Source organism: Arvicola amphibius, chromosome 12 (genome assembly GCF_903992535.2).
Source record: "Arvicola amphibius chromosome 12, mArvAmp1.2, whole genome shotgun sequence".
Taxonomy (NCBI): domain Eukaryota; kingdom Metazoa; phylum Chordata; class Mammalia; order Rodentia; family Cricetidae; genus Arvicola; species Arvicola amphibius.
This window is the reverse complement of record NC_052058.2, coordinates 137,891,989-137,914,341: the sequence shown is the minus strand read 5'-3', so window position 1 is coordinate 137,914,341 and position 22,353 is coordinate 137,891,989. Positions and strand designations below refer to the sequence as shown.

At 45.5% G+C, this 22,353-nt stretch overlaps 1 protein-coding gene across 1 annotated transcript in view; it reads right to left on the bottom strand.

Annotated features, from left to right (window-relative positions):
- The window catches only part of Tars3 (threonyl-tRNA synthetase 3), a 47,296-nt gene that overhangs the window by 2,004 nt on the left and 22,939 nt on the right, over positions 1-22,353 (bottom strand). The window contains exons 11-18 of the mRNA XM_038314214.1: positions 14,240-14,406; positions 13,372-13,534; positions 11,185-11,322; positions 8,546-8,623; positions 8,349-8,449; positions 5,447-5,551; positions 1,394-1,466; positions 116-230 (exon numbers count right to left, since the gene is read on the bottom strand). Of these exons, the coding sequence (XP_038170142.1) occupies positions 116-230; positions 1,394-1,466; positions 5,447-5,551; positions 8,349-8,449; positions 8,546-8,623; positions 11,185-11,322; positions 13,372-13,534; positions 14,240-14,406 (940 nt within the window). The remainder of the gene's footprint in view (positions 1-115; positions 231-1,393; positions 1,467-5,446; positions 5,552-8,348; positions 8,450-8,545; positions 8,624-11,184; positions 11,323-13,371; positions 13,535-14,239; positions 14,407-22,353) is intronic.

The window sequence follows — 22,353 nt, the reverse complement described above, 5'->3', positions numbered from 1 at the left end:
CACTACCATTCAACAGTCAACTTGTGATAAGTAGTTACACCATTTCCCTCCTTTTTATTTTCCTTAAGCAAAACCCCAAGAAGAGTATCTGAAAAAGTGGATGAGCTTAAATTACCCAAAATAAAATTATACTGAGCCAGCTGTGCATTCCGTATCTTCTTATTTAGTGTACAGCTGTCATCTAAGTCCACATCGGCCATAAAGCCTTCTTCAAAACATTCCTTGGACACCTAGAAGAAAGAGGGATATTTCTGTCATTACATCATAGCCAGAGGCCACAGCAGCCCTGTTTCCCATCTCTGCACAGCGACTGCCACTTTGTTCAGATTTTGTCTGTGGCTCAGAAAGGCTTGGAAGGGAGGGCGTGTGACTACTGAATCTAGGTTGTCAAAGCCTGCCACTTCACTCTCAGACCCCTTGCTCTGGAGGGCATTCCAACAGCCTGAGACCACACAGGCTCATGGTGCCTGTGTCCTTAGCTGCAGCCTCACAAGATGCCACGCTAGAAACAACCAGCTAGGGGCTCAGCGGTTAAAAGTATTGCTCTTGCAGAGGATGTGGTCTTGGTTCCCAGCACATACATCATGGCTCAGCCCCCACCCCCACTAGTTCCAGGGGCTCTGGGAGCCTCTGCTAAACTCTTCAGGTACCAGACACAAATATGGTGCACATACAGACAGGCAGGAAAACACTCATGCACAGAAAATAAATGAGCCAGGTGTGATGGTGTATGACTTTAATCCCAGAACTCAGGAGGCAGAGGCAGGAGGATCTCTGTGAGTTCGAGGCCAGCCTGGTCTATGTTTCAGGACAGAAGGGCTACATAGAGAGATCCTATCTTAAAAAAAAGTCCAAATAACCATTTTTTAAAAATTTAAAAAATAGAACCAACAAGCTAAGCTGCTCCCAGACCTCTACCCAAAAGTAAGATGATAAATAACCATTGGTTTTTTTTTTTTTTTTTTTTTTTTTTTTTTTTTTTTTTTTTGGTTTTTCGAGACAGGGTTTCTCTGTAGCTTTGGAGCCTGTCCTGGAACTAGCTCTTGTAGACCAGGCTGGTCTTGAACTCACAGAGATCCGCCTGCCTCTGCCTCCCGAGTGCTGGGATTAAAGGCGTGTGCCACCACCGCCCGGCTGATAAATAACCATTGTTATGAGCTGCAGATAATAAGCTTTCTTTCCCAATACAGACATGTGGGAAAGAGTAAGTGTGAAGGGCTCAAAAACATAAGAAGTAGATCTGATGCAGCTCCACAGACATAATTCACACATTGCTCCCAACAACTGAAAGCTCAGGCTATTAGAAACGTGCTAGGTAGGCATTATCCTCAATCACCTACCCACACAGAGTACACGGCAAGTTATTATATACTTTAAAGGTCTGTCATCATACCTGAAGTGCGTAATCTTCACAAGTTGGACCTACAGGGATGACCATTACCTGGCGAGGAGACAACCAGAGAGGCCTAAAAAAATACATAAAATATGTATGTTTAAAGGTATTTAAAAGTGACCACTTATGTGGTTAAAAGTAATCAACACATTCTCAAGGTGAGCTTCATAAGACAGTGGTATTGGTAAAATGGCAAAGAAGCAAATGAAACTTTAAGCTGGGAGGCATCAGAGTAGACAGAAATGGAATTTTGAGAGGAAAAGGAGGAGGACACATTCTTGCACTCCTGGGCCTTTATCCCAGGAGCCTTGTGCCTACACAACTCCACATTGTAGCCTTGTGACTACACAGCGCCTCACACTGTAGCCTTGTGACTACACAGTGCCTCACACTGCAGCCTTGTGACTACACAGCGCCTCACACTGTAGCCTTGTGACTACACAGCGTCTCACACTGCAGCCTTGTGACTACACAGCGCCTCACACTGTAGCCTTGTGACTACACAGCGTCTCACACTGCAGCCTTGTGACTACACAGCGCCTCACACTGTAGCCTTGTGACTACACAGCTTCTCACACTGACAGCCTTGTGACTACACAGTGCCTCACACTGTAGCCTTGTGACTACACAGCGCCTCACACTGTAGCCTTGTGACTACACAGCACCTCACACTGACAGTCACAGCAGCTTTACTTAGTACAGCTCTGACTGAAAATCTCAATTGTTCTTCAGTGGGTGAACCGTCCAACATGGTCAACCACACTTTGGAACACCAAGAACAATCCCAGTGAACTGACAGAATAAAGATAGCTCTCACTTCTAGCAAATGAAAAATAACCAGTCATAAAATGATATATTGCATGACCCCATTTATGTGACATTCTTTTTTTTTTTTTTTTTTTTTGGTTTTTCGAGACAGGGTTTCTCTGTAGCTTTGGAGCCTGTCCTGGAACTAGCTCTTGTAGACCAGGCTGGTCTCGAACTCACAGAGATCCGCCTGCCTCTGCCTCCCGAGTGCTGGGATTAAAGGTGTGCGCCACCACCGCCCGGCTATGTGACATTCTTGAACTGACAGAATTGTGGAGAAAAAAAATTGGTGTACTGAAACATGAGGGCCGGTTTGTTGGGGTTTCTGTTCTGTCCAGTCCCAAAGAAAATCACACAGAGATCTCCATAAGTTATAAAACTGATTGGCCCATTAGCTCAGTCTTCTTATTAGCTCTCGTAGTTTATATTAACCCATTATTCTTATCTATGCTAGCCACACGGCTCGGTACCTTTCTTAGCTGGGCAGGTCACATGTTGCCTCTTCGGTGGTCTGGGCTGGACTGAGGGGAATGGGCTTCCTCCTTTCCAGCATTCTCCTGTTCTCATGGCCCCGCCTCTACTTCCTGTCTGGTTGACCCACCTATACTTCCTGCCTGGCCAATCAGTGTTTTATTAAAATACATGATTGACAGAATACAGACAAGTCTCCTGCACCAGTGTATGGTTGCTGGATTAGAGATTGCTGTGGGATAGAGCATATGTATCCATAAAAGGTCAGCATGAGTGATTGTTACAAATGGTGGCATCTTCAGTACCATGACTGGGGGTGATGACTTCATGTTTACACGTGATACAATCTTATAGAACAAAACACACCCATGCATAGAACTGACCACACAAGAAATGGTAATATTCGAACAGTGCTGGCAGCACTGATGCATGGTTGTGATGCACTGTATAATTCTGCAACATGAAACCACTGGGGAAAGTGGGTAAATTATACATCTCTCTGCATTACCTCTTACAACTACATGCAAACCTATGAGTGTGTCCAAATACAATGCTGTTTTAAAAAATACAGAGGGCGATGTTTGCTGTGAGACACATTTACCTTTTTCTTCATCGTGGTGTGGTGGGGACCCTTCCTAGCCGCTACTTTATGAATATTCACAGTGACATACTTCTATGCTCTGGTCTCACCCTACCCCATCCTACTGCCCCCAGGGAATCTCATTTTCTGAGACATTTTCATCAAAATCTGGCAGGTATTTGAAGTTGATACACAAAGTGTGGGGAGTATGGCTGTCCCTGAGGGGAGACTAGTCACTCCACAGAGTCACCTCTGTCCCCTTCTGCACATCCTCACACGTCCTCCTCCCACCAGCTTCCCTAGGTTTTGACCTACCTCACTATTCCATTCTAATCAGTACACATCGCTTCACCTGTTTCTACCTGTTTAAACCAGAGCCAACCGTTTAGAAATATAAACATGCTAATTTGTGTGTGTTCATCCCTGCGCTTTGGCTTCTGTAGAGTTGTAATCGTTTATAAGCTCTGTGAGACCACAGTACATTGCTCTGGATGAGTTACTGGGGACACATAGGCTTTCTAGGTATGCAGGACCTTTGCAAGATGCTCAGTTCAGAAATGTCCCATTACTTATACTGCTCAGACAGATGAGCACAGCATGCTGCCTGGGGACCGTGTCACCAAGAAGGCAGCATCGCCTGGCAAGAACTTTTGGAGGAAACTGAGGCAGGGGCCCTAGCAATGGCACCCAACATCTACTGCAGTGGCTGTAAGGGACAAGAGCTCTGGAGACAGCAGATTCTGGAGGCAGAACTAAGCTATCAGGGGACAGGAGCTCATGTTCCGCTGGTGGCTTCTGGAGTGCACATCCCAGGGTGTGTTACATTAGTACCAGTTGGCGAGGCAGTTGCCTCTAAGCATGGGTTTTAGTGAGTCCCGTGATGCTGGCTCACTCCCTCACTTCTCTAAGAAGTTGCTCCATGGCACTGCTCGCAGGACAGAACAAAGCAACACCCAGAGCTGCCATCTTTTCTAAGGAAATCGCTATCCTCTGTCATTGGCCTTGCATAAAGAAAGGGACATAAAACAATCACCTGCCCCAAAGTAGCTTGTTGCTCCCTGGATTAGGACTGGTGAGAGTCGATTCCTCAGAAGAGCTTAGCAATGTGGAACCTAGTGAGGTCACATTCATGTGGTAGAGTCCATGACTATCCGGTTGGCCACAGTTCATGAACCAATGATTGGGTCCTCTTGAATATTCAAAAACTCAACAGCAAGGGCCTTTTGCTGGGCAATACCACCATCAGAGCTGTCTTAGCTTCTATTGCTGGGATGAAAAACCATGACGAAAGCAGCTGGAGGAGGAAAGGGTTTATGTGGCTTACACACCCACAGCGCTGTTCATCACTGAAGGTCAGGAACTCAGACAGGGTGGAACCTAGAGGCAGGAGCTGATGCGAGCTGATGCAGAGGCCATGAAGGGGAGCTGCTTACTGGCTTGCTCAACTCAGTCTGCTTTATTACAGAACCCAGGACCACCACAATGAGCTGGGTCCTTCCCCACCAATCACTAATTAAGAAAATGCCCTACAACCAGATCTTACAGAGGCACTTTCTCCTCAGATGACTCTAGCTTGTGTCTGGCTGGCATGAGGCCATCCAGCACAGTGTCCCATGGTGACATAACATTCCTTTCTGCAAACCTATAGCCTATTTTCAATCTGACTACTTCTCCAGATTTGGCCTTGAGGTCAGAATGGCACCCACTCACCACACCTGTGGCCAGCTTGCCTTCCAGGAGACCCCAAGCTGCAGCACGCGAGAACATTTCCTTTTCTTACTGGGCCTGTACCACTGGGGCAGCTTCTCTACCCTGGTTCTGGTGTACTGTGTGTGTCATATGTGGGCCAGATGCGCATGCTGTCCTCTGTGGTCACTGGCTACAGGGATCCCCCAGGGGAACAGTCGGGTGAACAGGAAGGCAGCGGGAGACAGGACCTGTTTCCTAGACAGAACCGAAGCTCTGGTGGGCTTGGGAAAGGTGAAAGGACAGCTCTTCGGCACCTGAGTTCACCGGCCTTAAAGGGCAATGGTGCAGTTTTGTGTTAGTCTGCTGTGCTCTTCTGTTTCCCAATATGGAAAATGGAACAAGAATTCTGCATTTGTGGTGTGGATATTTGCTAATTATGAGGCAGAAACGTAATCTGCTCAGACCTGACATGGAGAGCCGCCCAGCTTTCCTTCCACGTCACCTACCATTTCCCTCCGTAGTTCTCCAAGAGAATGGCTATCATCCTTTCCACAGAGCCCAGGATGGCGCGGTGAATGATCACAGGCCTGTTCTTCTCATCCCCATCCTTACTAAAGAAATGAGAAATGCACATTAGGTATTTCCCTACGGCCAGCAATAAGTTTATCTCCTAATCCTATATTTAGTGTTGTCTGTTATTATTATTATTTTTTGGTATCTTCATTAGGAAATTGCTTTTATTAGCAGCTATCCTCAAGACTCTGTCCTATTCACTAACCTTCATTTGTTTTTAAATCACTTTATCAGAGAACACCGCAAATGCACAGAAGCTGAGCAGCACTGTGACCCCCACGTGCCCTTTCTGAGCTTCACAAATGCCCCTCACAGACAGTCTTATTTAACCCAGTTCTCCCTGCATCCACTCCCCCATTGTAAGCCTTATTTTTCCAATATACTTCTGATACTTTAAAAGTCTACCAGTCAAATTTACCTCACAGACCACACGCCATCGTGACATGGACTTTACAGTTCATCATTCCCCAATAGAAAAAACTATGATGCCAACTGTGACTGCCAACTTCAATGAAGCAAGACTCACCAAGACCTGTGTGCACGCCCTTGGTTCATTCAGCACGCATAATCCATGCATAATCCATGCCACAGAAGACGTTCTTTAGAGAAACATTTTTTTCTCAAAATTATACCAGCTAGCACTTCTAAACCACACTTGAGACAAACAAATCAGAGAGATCCTCACTTAACCCCAACGCACATGTGTCAAAACTGGACACGGTCACTGCTGAACACTCCTGCTGATGGGCACTGCAGGTTCAGGCAGAAGTCTGTGCAGATCCCAGAGAGCTCGGCAGTGTGGGGAGGGGACACTCAGAAGCAGCCTGAGCTCACTCCTATGTGGACCTATGCAGATGTCACCTACTCCACACGTGGAGCAGTATGGAATATTCCTAAATGTTCTTGGCTGTTCTGTGTGGGAAATGGAAGAGAAGGAGGCTAGCCTCTGTGCAGGCTTCTGTGTGTCAACATTCTCTGTCTCATCATCTTCTTCAACTAGTGACAGAAAGTTATGCTCACACACTTACATTATCCAACAAACCTAGAATAAATGCTGAGTCCCTCCAGACAATCACAGTGGATTAGACTTTGTATGTAAATTAGGAGAGAACCAGTAACTCTGCCATGTTCATTCTTCCCATTCCAAGAATGTGGTTCGAACCTTCTCATAAGTACCTGTCTTGCCTTTGATACAATCTCATGATGGAAGCACCATATAACTATCACACGCTCTATCCTCCTCGACACTCCGTGCTACTGCTTTTGAAATGCTTGTCTTGTTTCTCCTAGCAGATGACCGCTGACATGCAGGGAGGCGGACTGGACATTGTGCTCTAGAGACACTGGCTCTGAGGTCTCGCTATTTGATTCGCAGGATTTTAGACATGAGAGCTTGTACAAAGCTTTACCTATCTGCACTCCTGGGATAATTCTGGGCAGCAATAAAACAGATAATATATTCACTGCCTTCCTGGTTCTGGGGAGATGCTGTTGTTTGCTGATAAATGTTCCTTATCATAATTCGCATCATTTCATAGGATGGCTGCTGAGTTTTACAGATATCCTTCCTCCAGGCTGTGTGCAAGAGGTTAACATGTGTTTCCATAGTAAGCCCCCTTGAGATCTTAAGATAAGAAGTCACGGTGATGCTTAGCTCTCCCGCTCCGCTCCCTATGCTTCAAAAAAATCACATCAGTCTCTCCTCCAAAATACATAAAACACTGCCATTTGGTTCATCTCTCTGATGCCACTTGCTTCTAACCACCCTGATCTGTCTACGGACCAATGTTCCCCTAGTTTCCACCCTCCACACACTCCTAGGGTGATGGCTTACCTGGATGATTGAATTCCCCCCACCCCTCCCTCAAGTGAAACCCAGATAGGAAAATTATGGGATTTGAAATGTCACAATAATTTTCCCCCTAAAGGGAAACATATAACTGTGGGCAGTTTCAGTGGAAACTCTACCAATTATCTATTAGAGAAATATCCCAAATTTACCTCATCCTTTCCAGAAAACGGAACAAAAGGGAACACTTCCCCCACTTGTTTTAAAAGACCAGCATTCTTAGATACTGAGATCTAGCAAAGCTGATAAAAAAAAACCAAAAAACAAAAACAAAAAACAAAAACAAAGCTACAGACCAATTTCCTGTAAGAATATGCATCCAAATATTCTCAATAAACTAATGGCAGGTCAAGATCCAAGAAGATCTTATCCTAGAAGTGGTTAGAGTTCCAAATAAACACCGTCCACCATAGAAATAAGCTAAAGAAAAAACAACAGAATTCTTGATTAAAACAACTCTTCGGCCATTAGAAATATTGGGAAACATTTGGGGGGAAAGCGCTGAATCCGAGGCCTGGCAAAGGCTGAGCAAACACTCTATCACTGAACTCCACCCCCAGCCAGGGAAGAGGCAGATTGAAAAGGTCTGGCAAGCGGTTAGGTCAAGCAGGAAGGGACTACCGTAGGTCTCACACAGCTAGCTTAGCTCTCAAGAGAGCAGGGCCACCATGTGTACTTGATGTCGTCCACACAAGGCTACATCCTCTTCCATGTCTCTGCCATAGGAGACCTGTGCCAGAAGCCTGTGCCAGGCTGTTTGCAGTTTAGAACTGCCAGAATTTTATCCAAATAAATCTCGTTCCTTTATAAAGTACCCAGGCTTAACTATTTTGACCTAGCAATATAAATAGATGAAGAAAATCCCCATATTACATAGAAGTCAACAAATGCATAGTGCAAAAACATAGACACTAGAACTCGATAGTGCTTTTTTGTGTATTGCCCATGATCTTACGAAAAATAATGAAGATACTAGAATCACTCACCTAACATAAGTGAGATTAAACCTAATGGGCAGTTGGAAGTCCAGCTGAATTGTAGCACACTGATGGTATCTGCCAATAGCATCTTTAATTTTTATGTCGATCTGTAAATTAAGAAATGCTTGCTTAGAGACAGTTTTCATGTTTTATTTTTTTTACCTTCTCTCTTTTTTTTTATTTCAGGCATATGTTCTACTTACTTTAGGGCCATAGAATGCTCCATCTCCTGGGTTCATTTTCCATGGTTTTCCAAATTCCATCAAGCTATTCTGCAGTTGCTATTTTATTTTTAAAAAAGAGATCATTAGAAACTTCTGCTTTATTTCATATTCATCTTTTTGGCTATATAGCTCACAAGTATCTATACATACTAATCACACCCTACCTTCATTCAGTGCACACTACTCAAGCATCATTTGCATTCAACAAACTGCTGAGTAGGAACAACGCAAAGACGACCACGGTGGTTCTGGCTCTGAAGCATATGTCCCTCTTAACTGGGGAAAAAGCACTGTTTCCTAAGTTGTTCCCTGCAGAGCAGGCCCTGTGTCCTACACACTGAGAGCGGTGGCTCCTAGTTCGCTTCTCTGTTGCTGTGATGAGACCATGACCAACTCGGGGAACAGAACAGTTTCTGTCATCCTACGAGTCCCTGGCCACAGCCATCACGGAGTGAGGTCAGGGTAGGAGCCAAGAGACAGGAATTGAAGCAGAGGCCATTGGGGACACTGCTCACTGGCTTGCTCCCGGGCTCGGATTCAGCTGTTTTTCTTGTACCTCCCACATCAGTCAGCAATCACAAAAATGTCCCACAGACATGAGACATGCCTGCAGGTCAGTCTGATGGAGGTAATTCTTCAATTGAGACTCTCTCTTCCAAGACACATCTAGGTCTGTGGCAAGCTGACAAAACACAGCAGAACACTATGTCTCCTAGTAGTGTGCCTGAGACCTATGTCTTCTTGTAGGTGGGTGAGCCTGAGAGCTTTGGTCCTGCTTCCCTTCCTCACTGTGGATGGTGGGTAGGAAGGTGGAGACAGAAGACTTTGCCACTGCTTCCCTTTGTGTTTCTTTGACCTCTGCTTCAGTTGTGGGGGGAACCCTGGTGAGTTACTGGGTTTGAGGATGAAACCTCACTTTTGTCTTCAGTCTGAGCCAGTTCAGGCTTTGGATGCAGCCTACGGTGAAGACTGCTTGGTACTTATTTATGGTGAAGGAGTGTCCAGATAAATACTAAGAGAAGAAGCCTTGGGCCAGTTTCTCTGGAGAGCATGAAACAAAATATGTCAAAACTCTACCCAGGTTCCTGTTATAACCCCATACACTGGCACTTAGGAGGGGTTTGACAACTGGTAATACAGGGGGTCTTTGGGAAGTCGAGGCAACAATGGTACTTCTGAGCTCCATCCAGCTGGAATCACCAAGAAACTGATTCCTGGGTGGGCTTTTCCAGGGTTTCAGTCATGACATGCTCTTGACAGAGAGAATTTCATTCCTAAGATGCCAGCAACACCCCTAGTGGACCTAACTCTACAGGAACAACCTCCCTTCACTTAGGATCAAGAAAAGCCACCTACATAGAGGTACTTCACAGGCTTGGGAGATCCCTCCTTGACTGTACTGTTTCAGTAGGAGGAGGGATACTAGATGGAGAAACTGAGGCCTTGTGACAGCATTGGAGGGTCCCAGAGTTCCTCAGGCAGGTCACGGTTTAGAGAAGACTATGAAGTGGAGGTCACTGAACTGTTTTCAGGTTCCGGGAAGAGGATGAGGTGGCACAAGGGGAGCAGAGCTGCTGTGGAGAGGGCCGAGAAAGCTCCGGTTGTTTTCAAGCCGTCACAGAGACTTGTGAGGACAGCGGGGAAGACAACAATAGACTAAACCCTTGAGTGCTCATCTCACTGGCTCCCAGACCGGCCAAGGTGGTCACTTGGGAGAAAGCCCCCAAAGCAGAGGAAGGCCTATCCTGTAACTGCCACGCTCCTGGGAGACTTCAGGCTTGTCTGTTAAACTTTAGCCATGTCAATCAAAAGGAGTAAAACTGTCAAGACCTCCACCTCATTATTCCCATGCCAGGCCCATCCCTCCTTTAGTCCCTGTAACCCACCCCATTCTGAACGGCTGGAGTGAGGCTGATGGTGATGACGACAGAGACCAGCTGCACAGCTGCCTGGCACAGGGCCCACCATTAGTTCATATACATGAATTCATTTAAGTTCCCAAGCACAGCCTTATACAGCAGCTGCTGTCACCTGTGCATAGCCACCACCATCACATCTCATTTCAGTCCTGATCCTTAGAGAGACGCAGTTCCCCGCAGAACTGACGTGTGAGAAAGCAGAGCCACCAGCCATGCTTTGCACCCTCTTTTTCTCTTTCCACTTCCATGCAACTTTTAGGTAAACCACGTCAGCACCCTTCCCAGGGCAGGAGACCTCAATGGACTTTGGTCCTCCACTCAGTAGGCAGGGAAGAAGAGTGTGGTTAGGGCACGGGGCAGGGGTATGTGTGAGGAGGAGACCCTATTACAGCTCACGCCTAGCCTGCGGCTGTGCACCTCTACCTGGCTTCCATCTTCTCCCTAAGGGAAAGCAACCGTTACACTCTCCACACAGTGTCCCCACTTTCCTGCCTCCTGGTGCGTGCTTAGCACCGGTGAGTGTCTAGGACAGGCGGACTAGGACTGAAGACTATAAACAGAATCCCGCGTGAGCTTCAGAGGGTAGGGCAGATGGTCACTGCAGCGGGGAGAACTGGCTAGCCACTTGCCAGGGTCTACACACTCACTCCCCAGGGAAGTGCATGTCCTCAGGCATGCAGCACCTGCCACAGTGCTTACCCTTTCAGCTTCATCCCACATCTCAGTCTCTCCTAGGAAGTGCTCAGGCCGCGTTGACAGGTTTAATTGAAAGGAGAAGCCAAACGTTGAGTAAACAGACTGCAAAAAGTGCAAGCACCCCTTTATCTCCTCTTCAATCTGAAATAAAGCAGTTGAAACACTCACCCAGATGCCAATTTAAATTAATTCATGGTATCTTTAACAATACATTATTTGTGTTAAATAGCAATAGTCAAATCAGTAGTCAAACTGATTTGAAAAGCTTTTTCAACTTTTTCTGTGAAAATGAGTGTTTGCCTGTATGCATGTGCACCACATGCATGCTTGATGTCTGCAGAGGCCAGAGGTATCAGATCCCTTAGCAATGGAATCACAGATAGCTGTGAGCTATGCTGTAGGTGCTGGGAACTGAATCTGGGTCCTCTGCGGGAACGGCAGTGTTCTTAACCAATGAGCCATCTCTCTAGCCCCACACCCCGCAGATGGAATATGGCACCTTCCATTGCTAACACTGGCTAGAATTTCTTTTAGACTTACACGTAGGCATCTTAGTGTATCTCTGCATATACGTTTTTAGTGTTTCTTTGGGTTCTACACAGCATTGTATCCTCCAGGTATCAGGATTTACAAATTCAAATGAGTGTAGAAGCCCCACTTCCTCTATTAATTGTGACATTTGCTTAAGCATCTCCTCTCTGCATTGTGGGATCACATCAGGCAAGGGTATATTTTTGCTTCAACCATTGAACATAACTTAGAAAACTTAGAAGGAAAAGAGAATGTTTACCTATTTTTACTTTCACAGCTTTAAAGTCGTTCATGTTCCAAGCCTCTGCCCACCACTGCCTACCCATAGCCATCCTTCTGAAGGAGGGCTGATGTCTTGACTTCTCCATCACTCCTGAAGGTATTTTCTCTAGAACGGGAATTATAGTTGGCAGTGCTATCTTTTAATGCTTCAAAAAGACTGGACCACTGCTGACCCTGTGCAAAAAGCCATCATTGAAGTTGGGATTTTATTCTCCTCTGAGATAACTCTTCCCTGCCTTCCATTTTCTGTCTTTTTATTTTTTTCACATTTAAGTCATATCTTAGTATAGATTTCTCTGGGTTTGTCCTGCATGGAGCTCACTTGACTTCCTGACTCTGGTGATTTGTATCTTTTAATGGATTTGACAAGTTCTCAGCCATCATCTAACACCTCCCTGTGGAGGGTGATGGCGTGGGGGCCAGGAGGAGGTCAGTTATGGCCAGTCCCTGCCCCAGTTTTACTTCCTGCCTTTCAGATTCTACCTTTATTTTTGTATCTATAGATTCTTCCCGTATCCTCTGTTCTGCTCATGAATCCAACTACTATGTTTTTATTTTGGTTTTTAATTACACATTTCATTAAATTTCTACTTAGTTCTCCACTATGATCTCATTTCTTCCTTAAAATTTTCCCTTTTCTGAGTCTTGGAATGGTTCTCGTCGATTTGAAATGGTTTTGTAACTGTTCCCCAAAACATTCTTACGATGATTGCTCTAATATCTTTGTCATGGAGCTGGAGAGACCGTTCAAGTCCAATTCCCAGCATCCACACCAGGAAGTTTACTACTGCCTGTAACTTCTAGCGGGGGTGGGGGTGGGGATGGGGGGTGTCGGATGCCTTCTACTGGCCTCTGTGGGCACCTGAATCTCTCTCTCTGTCTCTCTCTCTCTCTTTCTCTCTCTCACTCACTCACACACACACACAGAGAAAGACAGACAGACAAAGAGAGAGAGAGAGAGAGAGAGAGAGAGAGAGAGAGAGAGAGAGGAACCAATCTTGAAAACCATTATCAGATAACGCAAACATGGCAGTCATCTCTTCAGAGGAAGAGAACTTCCTCAACCTAATGGCAGCCACTTCTGAAAAACCTAAACAGGAGTTTGAACTGAAAATATAAAACTAAGTTGCAGGCAATACATTGAAAACAAACACTCCAAGTTCCCTTAAGATACCCACGTGTGGAGCTGGAGTTAATAAAGTGAAGGAAAGCAACAAAGTTCACGCTGGGAAACCGCCGGCCTCTTAACTCTAAACCAGAGGACCAGGTCTTGCTCAGTGAACGGGCAGGGACAGGGGCACACCTCGCACTGCACAGCAGCTGGAGGAGACTGAGCTGTGGTTCTGCGAGCCAGCCCTCCCCGGTGTCCTTGCCTACCTGCTCCACCATGCAGAAGATGTGAGCGTCATCCTGCTGGAAGCGCCTGACTCGGGTTAAGCCACTTAAAGTTCCCGAGAGTTCATTTCTGTGAAGAACTCCAAAATCAGCAAACCGGACAGGCATTTCCCTCCAGGATCGTGGGCGATGAGCAAACATTAGACTAGAAAAGACATGGAACGAACAGACTTTACATGACGGAGAGAAAAGTGATCATCTTACACTCTGAAGCTAAGTCTGAGGATGTGCAAATGCCTCGTGCTGGCTCTTAGATCAAGAGGCAGTTTTTTCTCCTATGATTATTTTTTTTTTATTTATCTTTTTGGCCCAGAGATCGAACCCTGTGCCTCACATACTAAGGATGTGCCACACAGGTGACTGACAGCCCTAGCTCTCTTCTAGGAAAGACAAACTGTGAGCTGCCATCACCGCAGCACTGAGAAAGAATCCTGTCCACACCATCTCTTCCTGAAATGCTGCCCCCCATCAGATCATCCACTGACCAGGGTTTTGTGCATCTTATTATAATCAGCCAAACAGTGTATAAGAATTAAATAGCCTGTGAACATGTATATTTGGTGTATAATAATTACAAATATAATGATCTGTAATATCAGTGCACACTATTACCCTCTGAGAAGTGCAGAAAATAAGAGTTCCCCGCTAACATTCCATGCCTGCCAAAGACCAGGCACATTTTAACAATGAACTCCATTCTCTAGGATAAAATGATGAGGTACAACGATTAATAGCCTCCACTCTCCCCATGACAGGAAATCCCTTTAAAGAACAAAGGAATAAAAGGCAAAACTAACTCCAATGAGGTGCTCTGTACACGTGCAGGGTCTCCTTCATGTCCAGTACTCACCAGTGCCCTGGACAGTTCATGGGTTTGAGGGCAAAGGTGTCCTTTTCAACATCAAAGGTGAACATGTTGTTACTGTAATGCTGCCAGTGGCCCGAGGTTTCCCAGAGTTTGCTGTTGTACATGTTAGGAGAGAGCACTTCCGTGAAGTTACGCCTGTGATACTCCTCCTTGAAGACAAACATGGTTGATGTTAAAATCTGCCAAGTTAAAGCACAATGCCAAGCAGAGTAATACTGTGAGCAGCTATTGCAAAACTCAAGGCCCTGTTTTCCGTTAATTCCTGTTTCCTCAGGCTCAGTGTGACAGGTTTAAGGTGGCAGCTTCGTGGAGTATGAACAAAGAGTCTGCATGTTTCAGTAAGCTTTTCTTTAGTATATTTATTTCACAGCACACCACAGCACTGCCTTTGGACATGAAGTATCCGCTAGAAGGCTCGTGTGTTGAAGGTCTGGTCCACAACTGGCGGACTCAAGCATTGAGATGGCTGAGCTGTGAGAACTCTGACTTCATTGGTGGATTAACTCGCTCTCAGGTTCCTGATTTGATGACATTGTTGGGGGTGATGGAAACTTTCAGAGGTGGGGCCTATTTGGAAGACATACATCCCCAGCATATCTCCTTGGTGTCTGTGTCTTCTGGAACTGGTCCCCTGCACCTCTCTTTCCTCTATTCCTGGCTGTCGGGAGGTGAGTCTCTTTGTTCCTCCAAACCCTTCTACCATGATGCCCTACTTCAGCATAGCCCCCAGATGGCAGAGCCAGCCAACAACGCTGGGAGTCAAAAGGAGTCCTTCCTCTTTTAAACTGTTTCAGGTATCTAACAGAAGAAAATTCAACCAGATACAAATAGTATAGACACAAATGTTTCAGTGCTTTCAAACTTAGTAACTGTAACTCCATATATTTGTTTATTTATAGTTTTTTCACTATAAGTAAAAACTTTTAAGTCCTATGTTCTTAATAAATTTGAACACTTTTCCCCTAGTATTTAGAAGACCTAATAATTTTGATCCCTGTTATAGCACTGGCCCATTTAGTGTTAAGTAGAAATAAAACTGAGAATTTTAATTTGCACTACATCAAGTAGATGGTGTTTACTAAGCCATAGATGTTTCTCTCACCTCTTAGCAGCTTCCTTCATCAAATCCGTGGGGCTAAAAGAGGAGAATCCCCAAATATTTTTAAAGTTTTATTTCTATCTTTAAATTTCAACGTATCAATTTGGTTGATTATTCCTTAGATACTCTTAAGTCATTTGTAAATAATTTAGTGAACACATGACACAAATCTAAACCACCATACTTCAGACAAGCTAAAATATATTTCTCACATATTTAAAAAAAAAGCATACTTTTATGAGGGAAAGAGCTGCCCCTGGTGTTTTCCATCAGAACACATTTCCCAGTGCCATGACAGATATGCTGGACCTCAGCTATCTAGCAAGGTGCTTACCCATCCTTCACGTTTGTCTAGATTAGAAACCCTTGACAAGGCTCTATGTCATGTAAATGGTAGTGAATATTTGGTGGTTATGACAGAGACTCTCTACACTCAGATAAAGATGGTCTTGGAAACCAAGGGTCTGTGTGAACGTGACATGTGAGGGTGTACTGTGTTTATTAAGAGACCTCTTCTAAGGTTGGTCTAAGGAGATGTTCAAAAAAAGTTATCCATGCTGAATACACTCACATTAGAATTCAATATTTTATCAAGGTGTTTAGAAATTATGTCAGACTATTCTTGAATAAAGTTTTGTGTTCTCTCTTCAAAGTCATATGCTGAAAACTTAACCCTAAACGATGACATTAGGAGGTGAGGCCTCAAGCAGCTGATTGGGCCACAAAGGTACCAAAGGATTAATACCTTTATCAAAGGGACCCCTGGGGGTCTTTCTGTCTTATGGAGCCACCAGAAGAAGGCAGCAGCCTGTAACCCAGAGCAGGCCTCAACAGACCTCACTTTGTTGGGATCCTGATCTGAGTCTGTGAGAAATACGTGTGTATTATTTATAAGCCATTAAATCTCTAGATATTTGTTATGGCACACAGGACCAACTAAGACAATTTTCTATGACACAAAGCATCAGTATTTATAATTTTTTTATTATTTATAAATGAACCTTTTGTTGCCGTTTAGACAGGGCTTCACCATGAGCCCAGACTGGCCCTCAAACTCATCATCTTCCTTGCCTTGGCCTCCCAGGCATACCCCACTATGCCTGGAAGTCAACAGATGCTACATTCTTAATATAAAATACACACACAAAGGCGATATCTATCTCTCTGTACAACTGATACATCCCAAAGAAAGTAATGCTTGTTCACTGCACCTTTTTCTACAGATTTGAACTTTTCAAAAAGAAAAAGTTGAGGGAAAATATGTCTGACACTGTGCTGTCAATTTCTCAAGAGCAAAGAAAGACAATCGCTGAGGAGCAAGCTCCTGGACGCAGAAGTGCCCGGGACCCCGCCACCTCAGTTGCTGTTTTTACTGCTGCTATGAAACACGACCAAACAGAGTTGGGAGGAAAGGTTTATGTGCCTTACTCTTCCGCACTGCGGTCCATCACTGAAGGAGGTCAGGACCTGGATGCAGGAGCTGGTGCAGAGGCCACGGAGGGGCGCTGCTTACTGGCTTGCTCAACATGGCTTGCTTCGCTAGGACTTGTTAGCCTGCTTTCTTTTTTTTTTTTTTTTTTTTTTTTTTTTTTTGGTTTTTCGAGACAGGGTTTCCCTGTGGCTTTGAAGCCTGTCCTGGAGCTAGCTCTTGTAGACCAGGCTGGTCTCGAACTCACAGAGATCCGCCTGCCTCTGCCTCCCAAGTGCTGGGATTAAAGGCGTGCGCCACCACCGCCCGGCCTAGCCTGCTTTCTTATAGAGCCCAGGACCACCAGCCCAGGGATAGCCCCGCCCATGATGGTCTGGGCCCTCTCTCATCAATCAGTAATTAAGAAAATGCCTACAGCGCCATGTTAAGGAGGTGTTTTCTTAATTGAGAGGTTCCCTTCTCTCGGATGAGAGCCTGTGTGTCAAGTTGACTTAAAACTGGACACCACACCAGCACTGTCCAGGATCGGCAGCATGCACCTCCATCTGGTCTCCTGTGGAATCTTGACGACTGAGTGCTGAGAACCACATCGCCCCCTGAAGTAACAGTTTCCTGCCCTCTCTCTCTACCTGTGCCTAGTGACCTGGATACTCAAAATCATCTCAGTGGGCTCCTTAATAGCAGTACTGTTGAAAAAGTTCTCACGTATCTTCTCATTACGAAAGCTAAAGCAATCCCACATCAATAGCCCTTTCACTAAGTCCCACTAAAATATTGCTCTGTGTGTGTGTGTGTGTGTGTGTGTGTGTGTGGCGCCAGTGCCCACTCGTGTGCATCCCACACCAGCGGCTGCTGAGATCTGGAGTGAAACTGAACTGAGGTCACTTGACGACACAAGGCTGAAGAGATTGTGAGGAAACAAACGCCACCATCCAGGCAAAGAACGAATGGGTGCTGAGAGGCACAGGGATGTTGGTGCTGGCCCTGCCCACTGACCCCATCTGCCCCACCCAGACCCGTCGGCTGTGATGTTTGGTTCTCTGTCAGCCTGACTCCACTAAGGGGTGCTCAGGTGAAACACTGCTTTGGGGTGCATCAAAGGAAGTGTTTCTGGCTAGACTAGCATTTGAAGTTGGTAGGCTGATTAGCAGACCACCTCCAGGACACGGATGAGCATCATCCAATGCACTGAGCACGCACAAAGGACAACAAGGTGAAGGAAGGAGACGCTTGCTTCTTTGGCTCCTGCCTGCCCACTGAGCTGCCAGGCCAGTCTTCTGTCCTTGGACTGGCCTTGCATTGCCACCTCTCTCGATGGCAATCCTGCACAGCCAGTCTCCTCTTCTATGACCCAACAGGTCTAGCTCTCTGGCAAATCCTGACTACGTCTCTTGTGACCAATGGAAAACTGAAGATTCCAAGAGCAAAGCTGGAGCACTCACCTTTTTCCTGAACCTTCTCTGCCTTGAGTTTGCACTGGCTCCAACGCTGCTTTCTACCTAAGTTCTATTCTGCCACTTTCAGCACTCTGGGTGTCTCTACTCCCCTCCCTCTCCAGCCCTAACAGTGAGGGTGAAACAATGCCCCCTTGGGCATCCTTGTGTGTGCCACCATCCCTCTTTCGTCCCTCTTGACTAAACAGACTCCTCTGTCACTACTTCCTTCAGCAGACTCTTCAGCTAAACCATTGAGTGCATCTCTCAGGACCCTCATCGTGGAAAGGAAGTGGTTTTTCTTTACACTTTTTTACACATCTGAGAAGAAATCCACTGCCTCAACAAGGAAAGAGGAGGCCCGCAGGCTCCAGGGGGTTTAGTCTGATGACTAGAACCTCTCCTCCCCTCTACAGTCCCTAATCATGCCTCAGTGAGTCAGGCAGATCTGGAAATTCAAAACACATGGCTGACAAGATTCATAAAGGGAACCCCATACAATGCTAGAAGGAATACAAAAAGAATAGTCACTAAGAATGGAAATTGGTGTGATGTTCTCTCTCTGTGTCTCTGTCTCTGTCTCCGTCTCCCTCTCTCTCTCCCTCTCCCTCTCCCTCTCCCTCTCCCTCTCCCTCTCCCTCTCCCTCTCCCTCTCTCTCTCTCTCTCTCTCTCTCTCTCTCTCTCTCTCTCTCTCTCTCTCTCGGGTTTCTCTGTAGCTTTGGAGCCTCCTGTCCTGGAACTAGCTTTTGTAGACCAGGCTGGCCTTGAACTCACAGAGACCCGCTTGCCTCTGCCTCCAAGTGCTGGGATTAAAGGTGCGCATCACCACCACACTTTTTTGTGTGTTTTCTCTGTGTAGCCCTGGCTGTCCTGGCTCTCACTCTGTAGACCAGGCTGGCCTCAAACGCAGAGATCCACCTGCCTCTGCCCCCTGAGGGCCAGATATAAAGGCATGTGCCACCACTGCATGACTAGGTGGGATTTTCTTTTAAAGTTCACCATAGCTTGCCATGAGACCCTGCAATGACTCTCCTAGATATTTGCTAAAGTAAAATGAAAACTTACACTCATAAAAAAAACCCATTCACAAATATTTATAGAAAATCATTTCCAATTGCCTAAACTGAAAACAAATATCCAAATGACCTTAAATCAGGAAGAAGATAGATAGGCCATGGTGTGTCTAGACCACAGAACACCACTCAGCAGTAAAGGGGTGGGCCACCGGAAACCTGACAGATACGTGAAGACAAAAAAAAGTCATTTCCAAAAGCTTATCTAGTTATAATTCTATTCCTATGCCAAAAGTCTAGGGATAGAGAATCCACCGAGTTTACCTAAGATGGGGGTAGGGTAGGATGCACCTCAATATGGGTAGCTGGAGATCCTAAAACCGTTCTATATCCTCATTGTCACAGTGGTAAGAGTTCACATGTTGTCAAAAGTTTATACTGCACTGCAAGAAATTTTATAATAAAGATTCTTCTAAAGATAAAGAGGTAAAGGAGGTGGCAGTGGGTGGCAGCCTCCAGGATGGGAGGGGAAGAGTCAGACAGAAGAGACGGCGCAGCACCACTGATCAGGCATGGCCTGCTGTCAGGATAGCGGGCAGCCAACACAGACAAGACAGCTAACCTTAGGGACTACAAGCAGGAGTCGCCTTACTTCAGAGCTTTGGAGCTCCCTTTGTGTCTGGAAGAATGTGCCAGCCAGTCCATGTGGCTGCCAGCATGATCTCCCACAGAAATGCAGTTCCGGCTCAGAGGGGACGGGTCCTGCCCACACTGCTTCCACAGGGCCTCACTGTAGCCACCACCACATGAACCAATCTCCCTGCCCTCACCTGGGCTGACAAGGACTTGGCATCAAGCCAGAGGCTGTTGATCTTGGACTGGCAGATAGTCTCAGCAGCCCAGCACTGCCGAGAATCCGTCCTGCACGCATGCCCTCTCCGGAACAGTGGTTCACAAAAACAGGGGCTTGGAGAAAGAAGATGTAGGTAGCCAAATACAGGAAAGTGAACCGCACAGTATTCCTCTTACAGGAAATATAGTTTAAGTAAAGAAACAGAAAGAGGAAGAAAATAAAAAGACATTATGCAAAGTAAAGCATATGAGAGCTGGTTTGCCTATATTAATAACAAAACAAACTTTAAAAAGTCTGCAAAAGGGCAAATACCCTCTTATTTAATTTCTGAGCAATTCCAGAAAGCAGAATGGGGGTGCTAGATGAGCGGTTCTCAACCTGGGGGTCGAGACACCTTCGGGAGCCATCTATCTCCAAAAATATTTACATTGTGATTCATAACAGTAGCAAAGTTACAGTTATGAAGTAACAATGAAAATAATTTTTGGATTGGGGTCATGACAGCATGAGGAACTGCGTTAAGGGTCACAGCACTGAGAACCACTGTGCCAGACACTGGGAGGAAAGACAGACGTTAGTGTTTGATGAGTACAGAATTTCAATTCGGGATCATGACAGCCCCCTGAAGAGTCCAAGTCCTATAAGAGGAAAAGGATCCTGGAGACAGGTGGTGACAATCGTACAGCGACAGAAACACGTGCGACGAGAGGGAGGGCTGCATGTTTCACACGCCTACTCGCAAATATGGATCCTATGTATATTTTACCACAACACAACCTTATTGGGGTGTAATTTACATTCAAGAAAGCTCACCAATTTTAAATATATAATTCAGTAACATTTGGAGGGTACTCTCTCACCGCAGTAACAGGAACTTGTTCCTTGGAGTGGTCTACTGAGCAAACACGATGCAAAGCCTTTCCCAAGCTGCTTGCTTTCTGTCACTATTAAGAAAGCTGGGAACATCCCAGTGAGGTCAATAGAAAAGGTGTAGCAATACATTTTCATTTTTCTTTGATACACAGCTAGCAGAAGAATTGACTGGTTATATATGTTACATAATCAAAAGCGGTGATTGGCTATATTATGTTAAATATCTGCTTAGTTTTAGGGAAATTGCCAACCAAACTATGCTGGTAAGATGGCTCAGTGAGGAAAAGCTCTTGTCGGATAAGTCTGTCAACCTCAGTTCCATCTCAAAAACCCATGTATTTTAAACTGGGCAGTGGTGATGCATGCCTGTAATCCCAGCACTCGGGAGGCTGAGGCAGGTGGATCTCTGTTAAGTCCCAGACCCATGCTTTTTAAAAAGCTGGAGGCAGCAGTGAGCATTTGTAATCCCAGAAGGCAGGTGGAGGCGGGAGAACTGGCCCCGAACTTGAGGACCAGACAGCCTGGAATATGCAATGCAGGGCAGGGGCAGGGTAGCCAGCAAAATTTTTCTCCCATTCTGCAGATTGCTCTCCACTTGATTGACTATTTTCTTGGCTATACAGGAGCTTTCCATGAGGCCCCATTTGTCAAGTGCTGGCCTTACTTCCTGAGCATCAGCGTCCTACTTGGGAACTCCTTGCGTGTACCTATGTGTATCCTGTAGCATGTTCCCTAGCTTCTCTTCTAGCAGTTTCTCTGAAGTCTCCGACCCATTTGGAGTTGAGTTTTGTGCAGGGTGAGAGATAGGGATCTAGTTTCACTTTTCTATATGTAGATATCCAGGTTCAGCTCTCAACATCTTTGATGGAGATGTTATCTTTGCTCCACTGTGTATTTGTGGTGTCTTCAAAGGACTTAAATCTGGGGTTTTTTATTCTATTCCATTGATCTTCCTATCTATCTCTGTTCCAATACCATGCTAGGTATTTTGTTTGTCTGAGACAGGGTCTCATTATGTAGACCAGTCTGGCCTTGAATTCACAAGAATCTACCTGCCTCTGCTTCCCACATGCTGAGACAAAAGCCATGTGCCATCACTTAGTCACCATGCTTTTTCTATTATCACTACTGAGGCTTTGTAGTATATGAAATCGGGTATGGTAATGCCTTAGCATCGCTGTTCTTTATGCTCAGGATTGCTCTGGCTATCTCATATCTTTTGTGCTTCCATGTGAATTTTAGAAATTGTTTTTTTCATTTCTGTGAAGATGAGGATTTTGATTGGGATTGAACTGAATGTACAGATTACTTTTGGTAGGACACGATGTTAACTCTAATACATTAACATGGCAGAGTTTTCCATTACAAATCCAAAGTCAACCTAAATGGACCTTG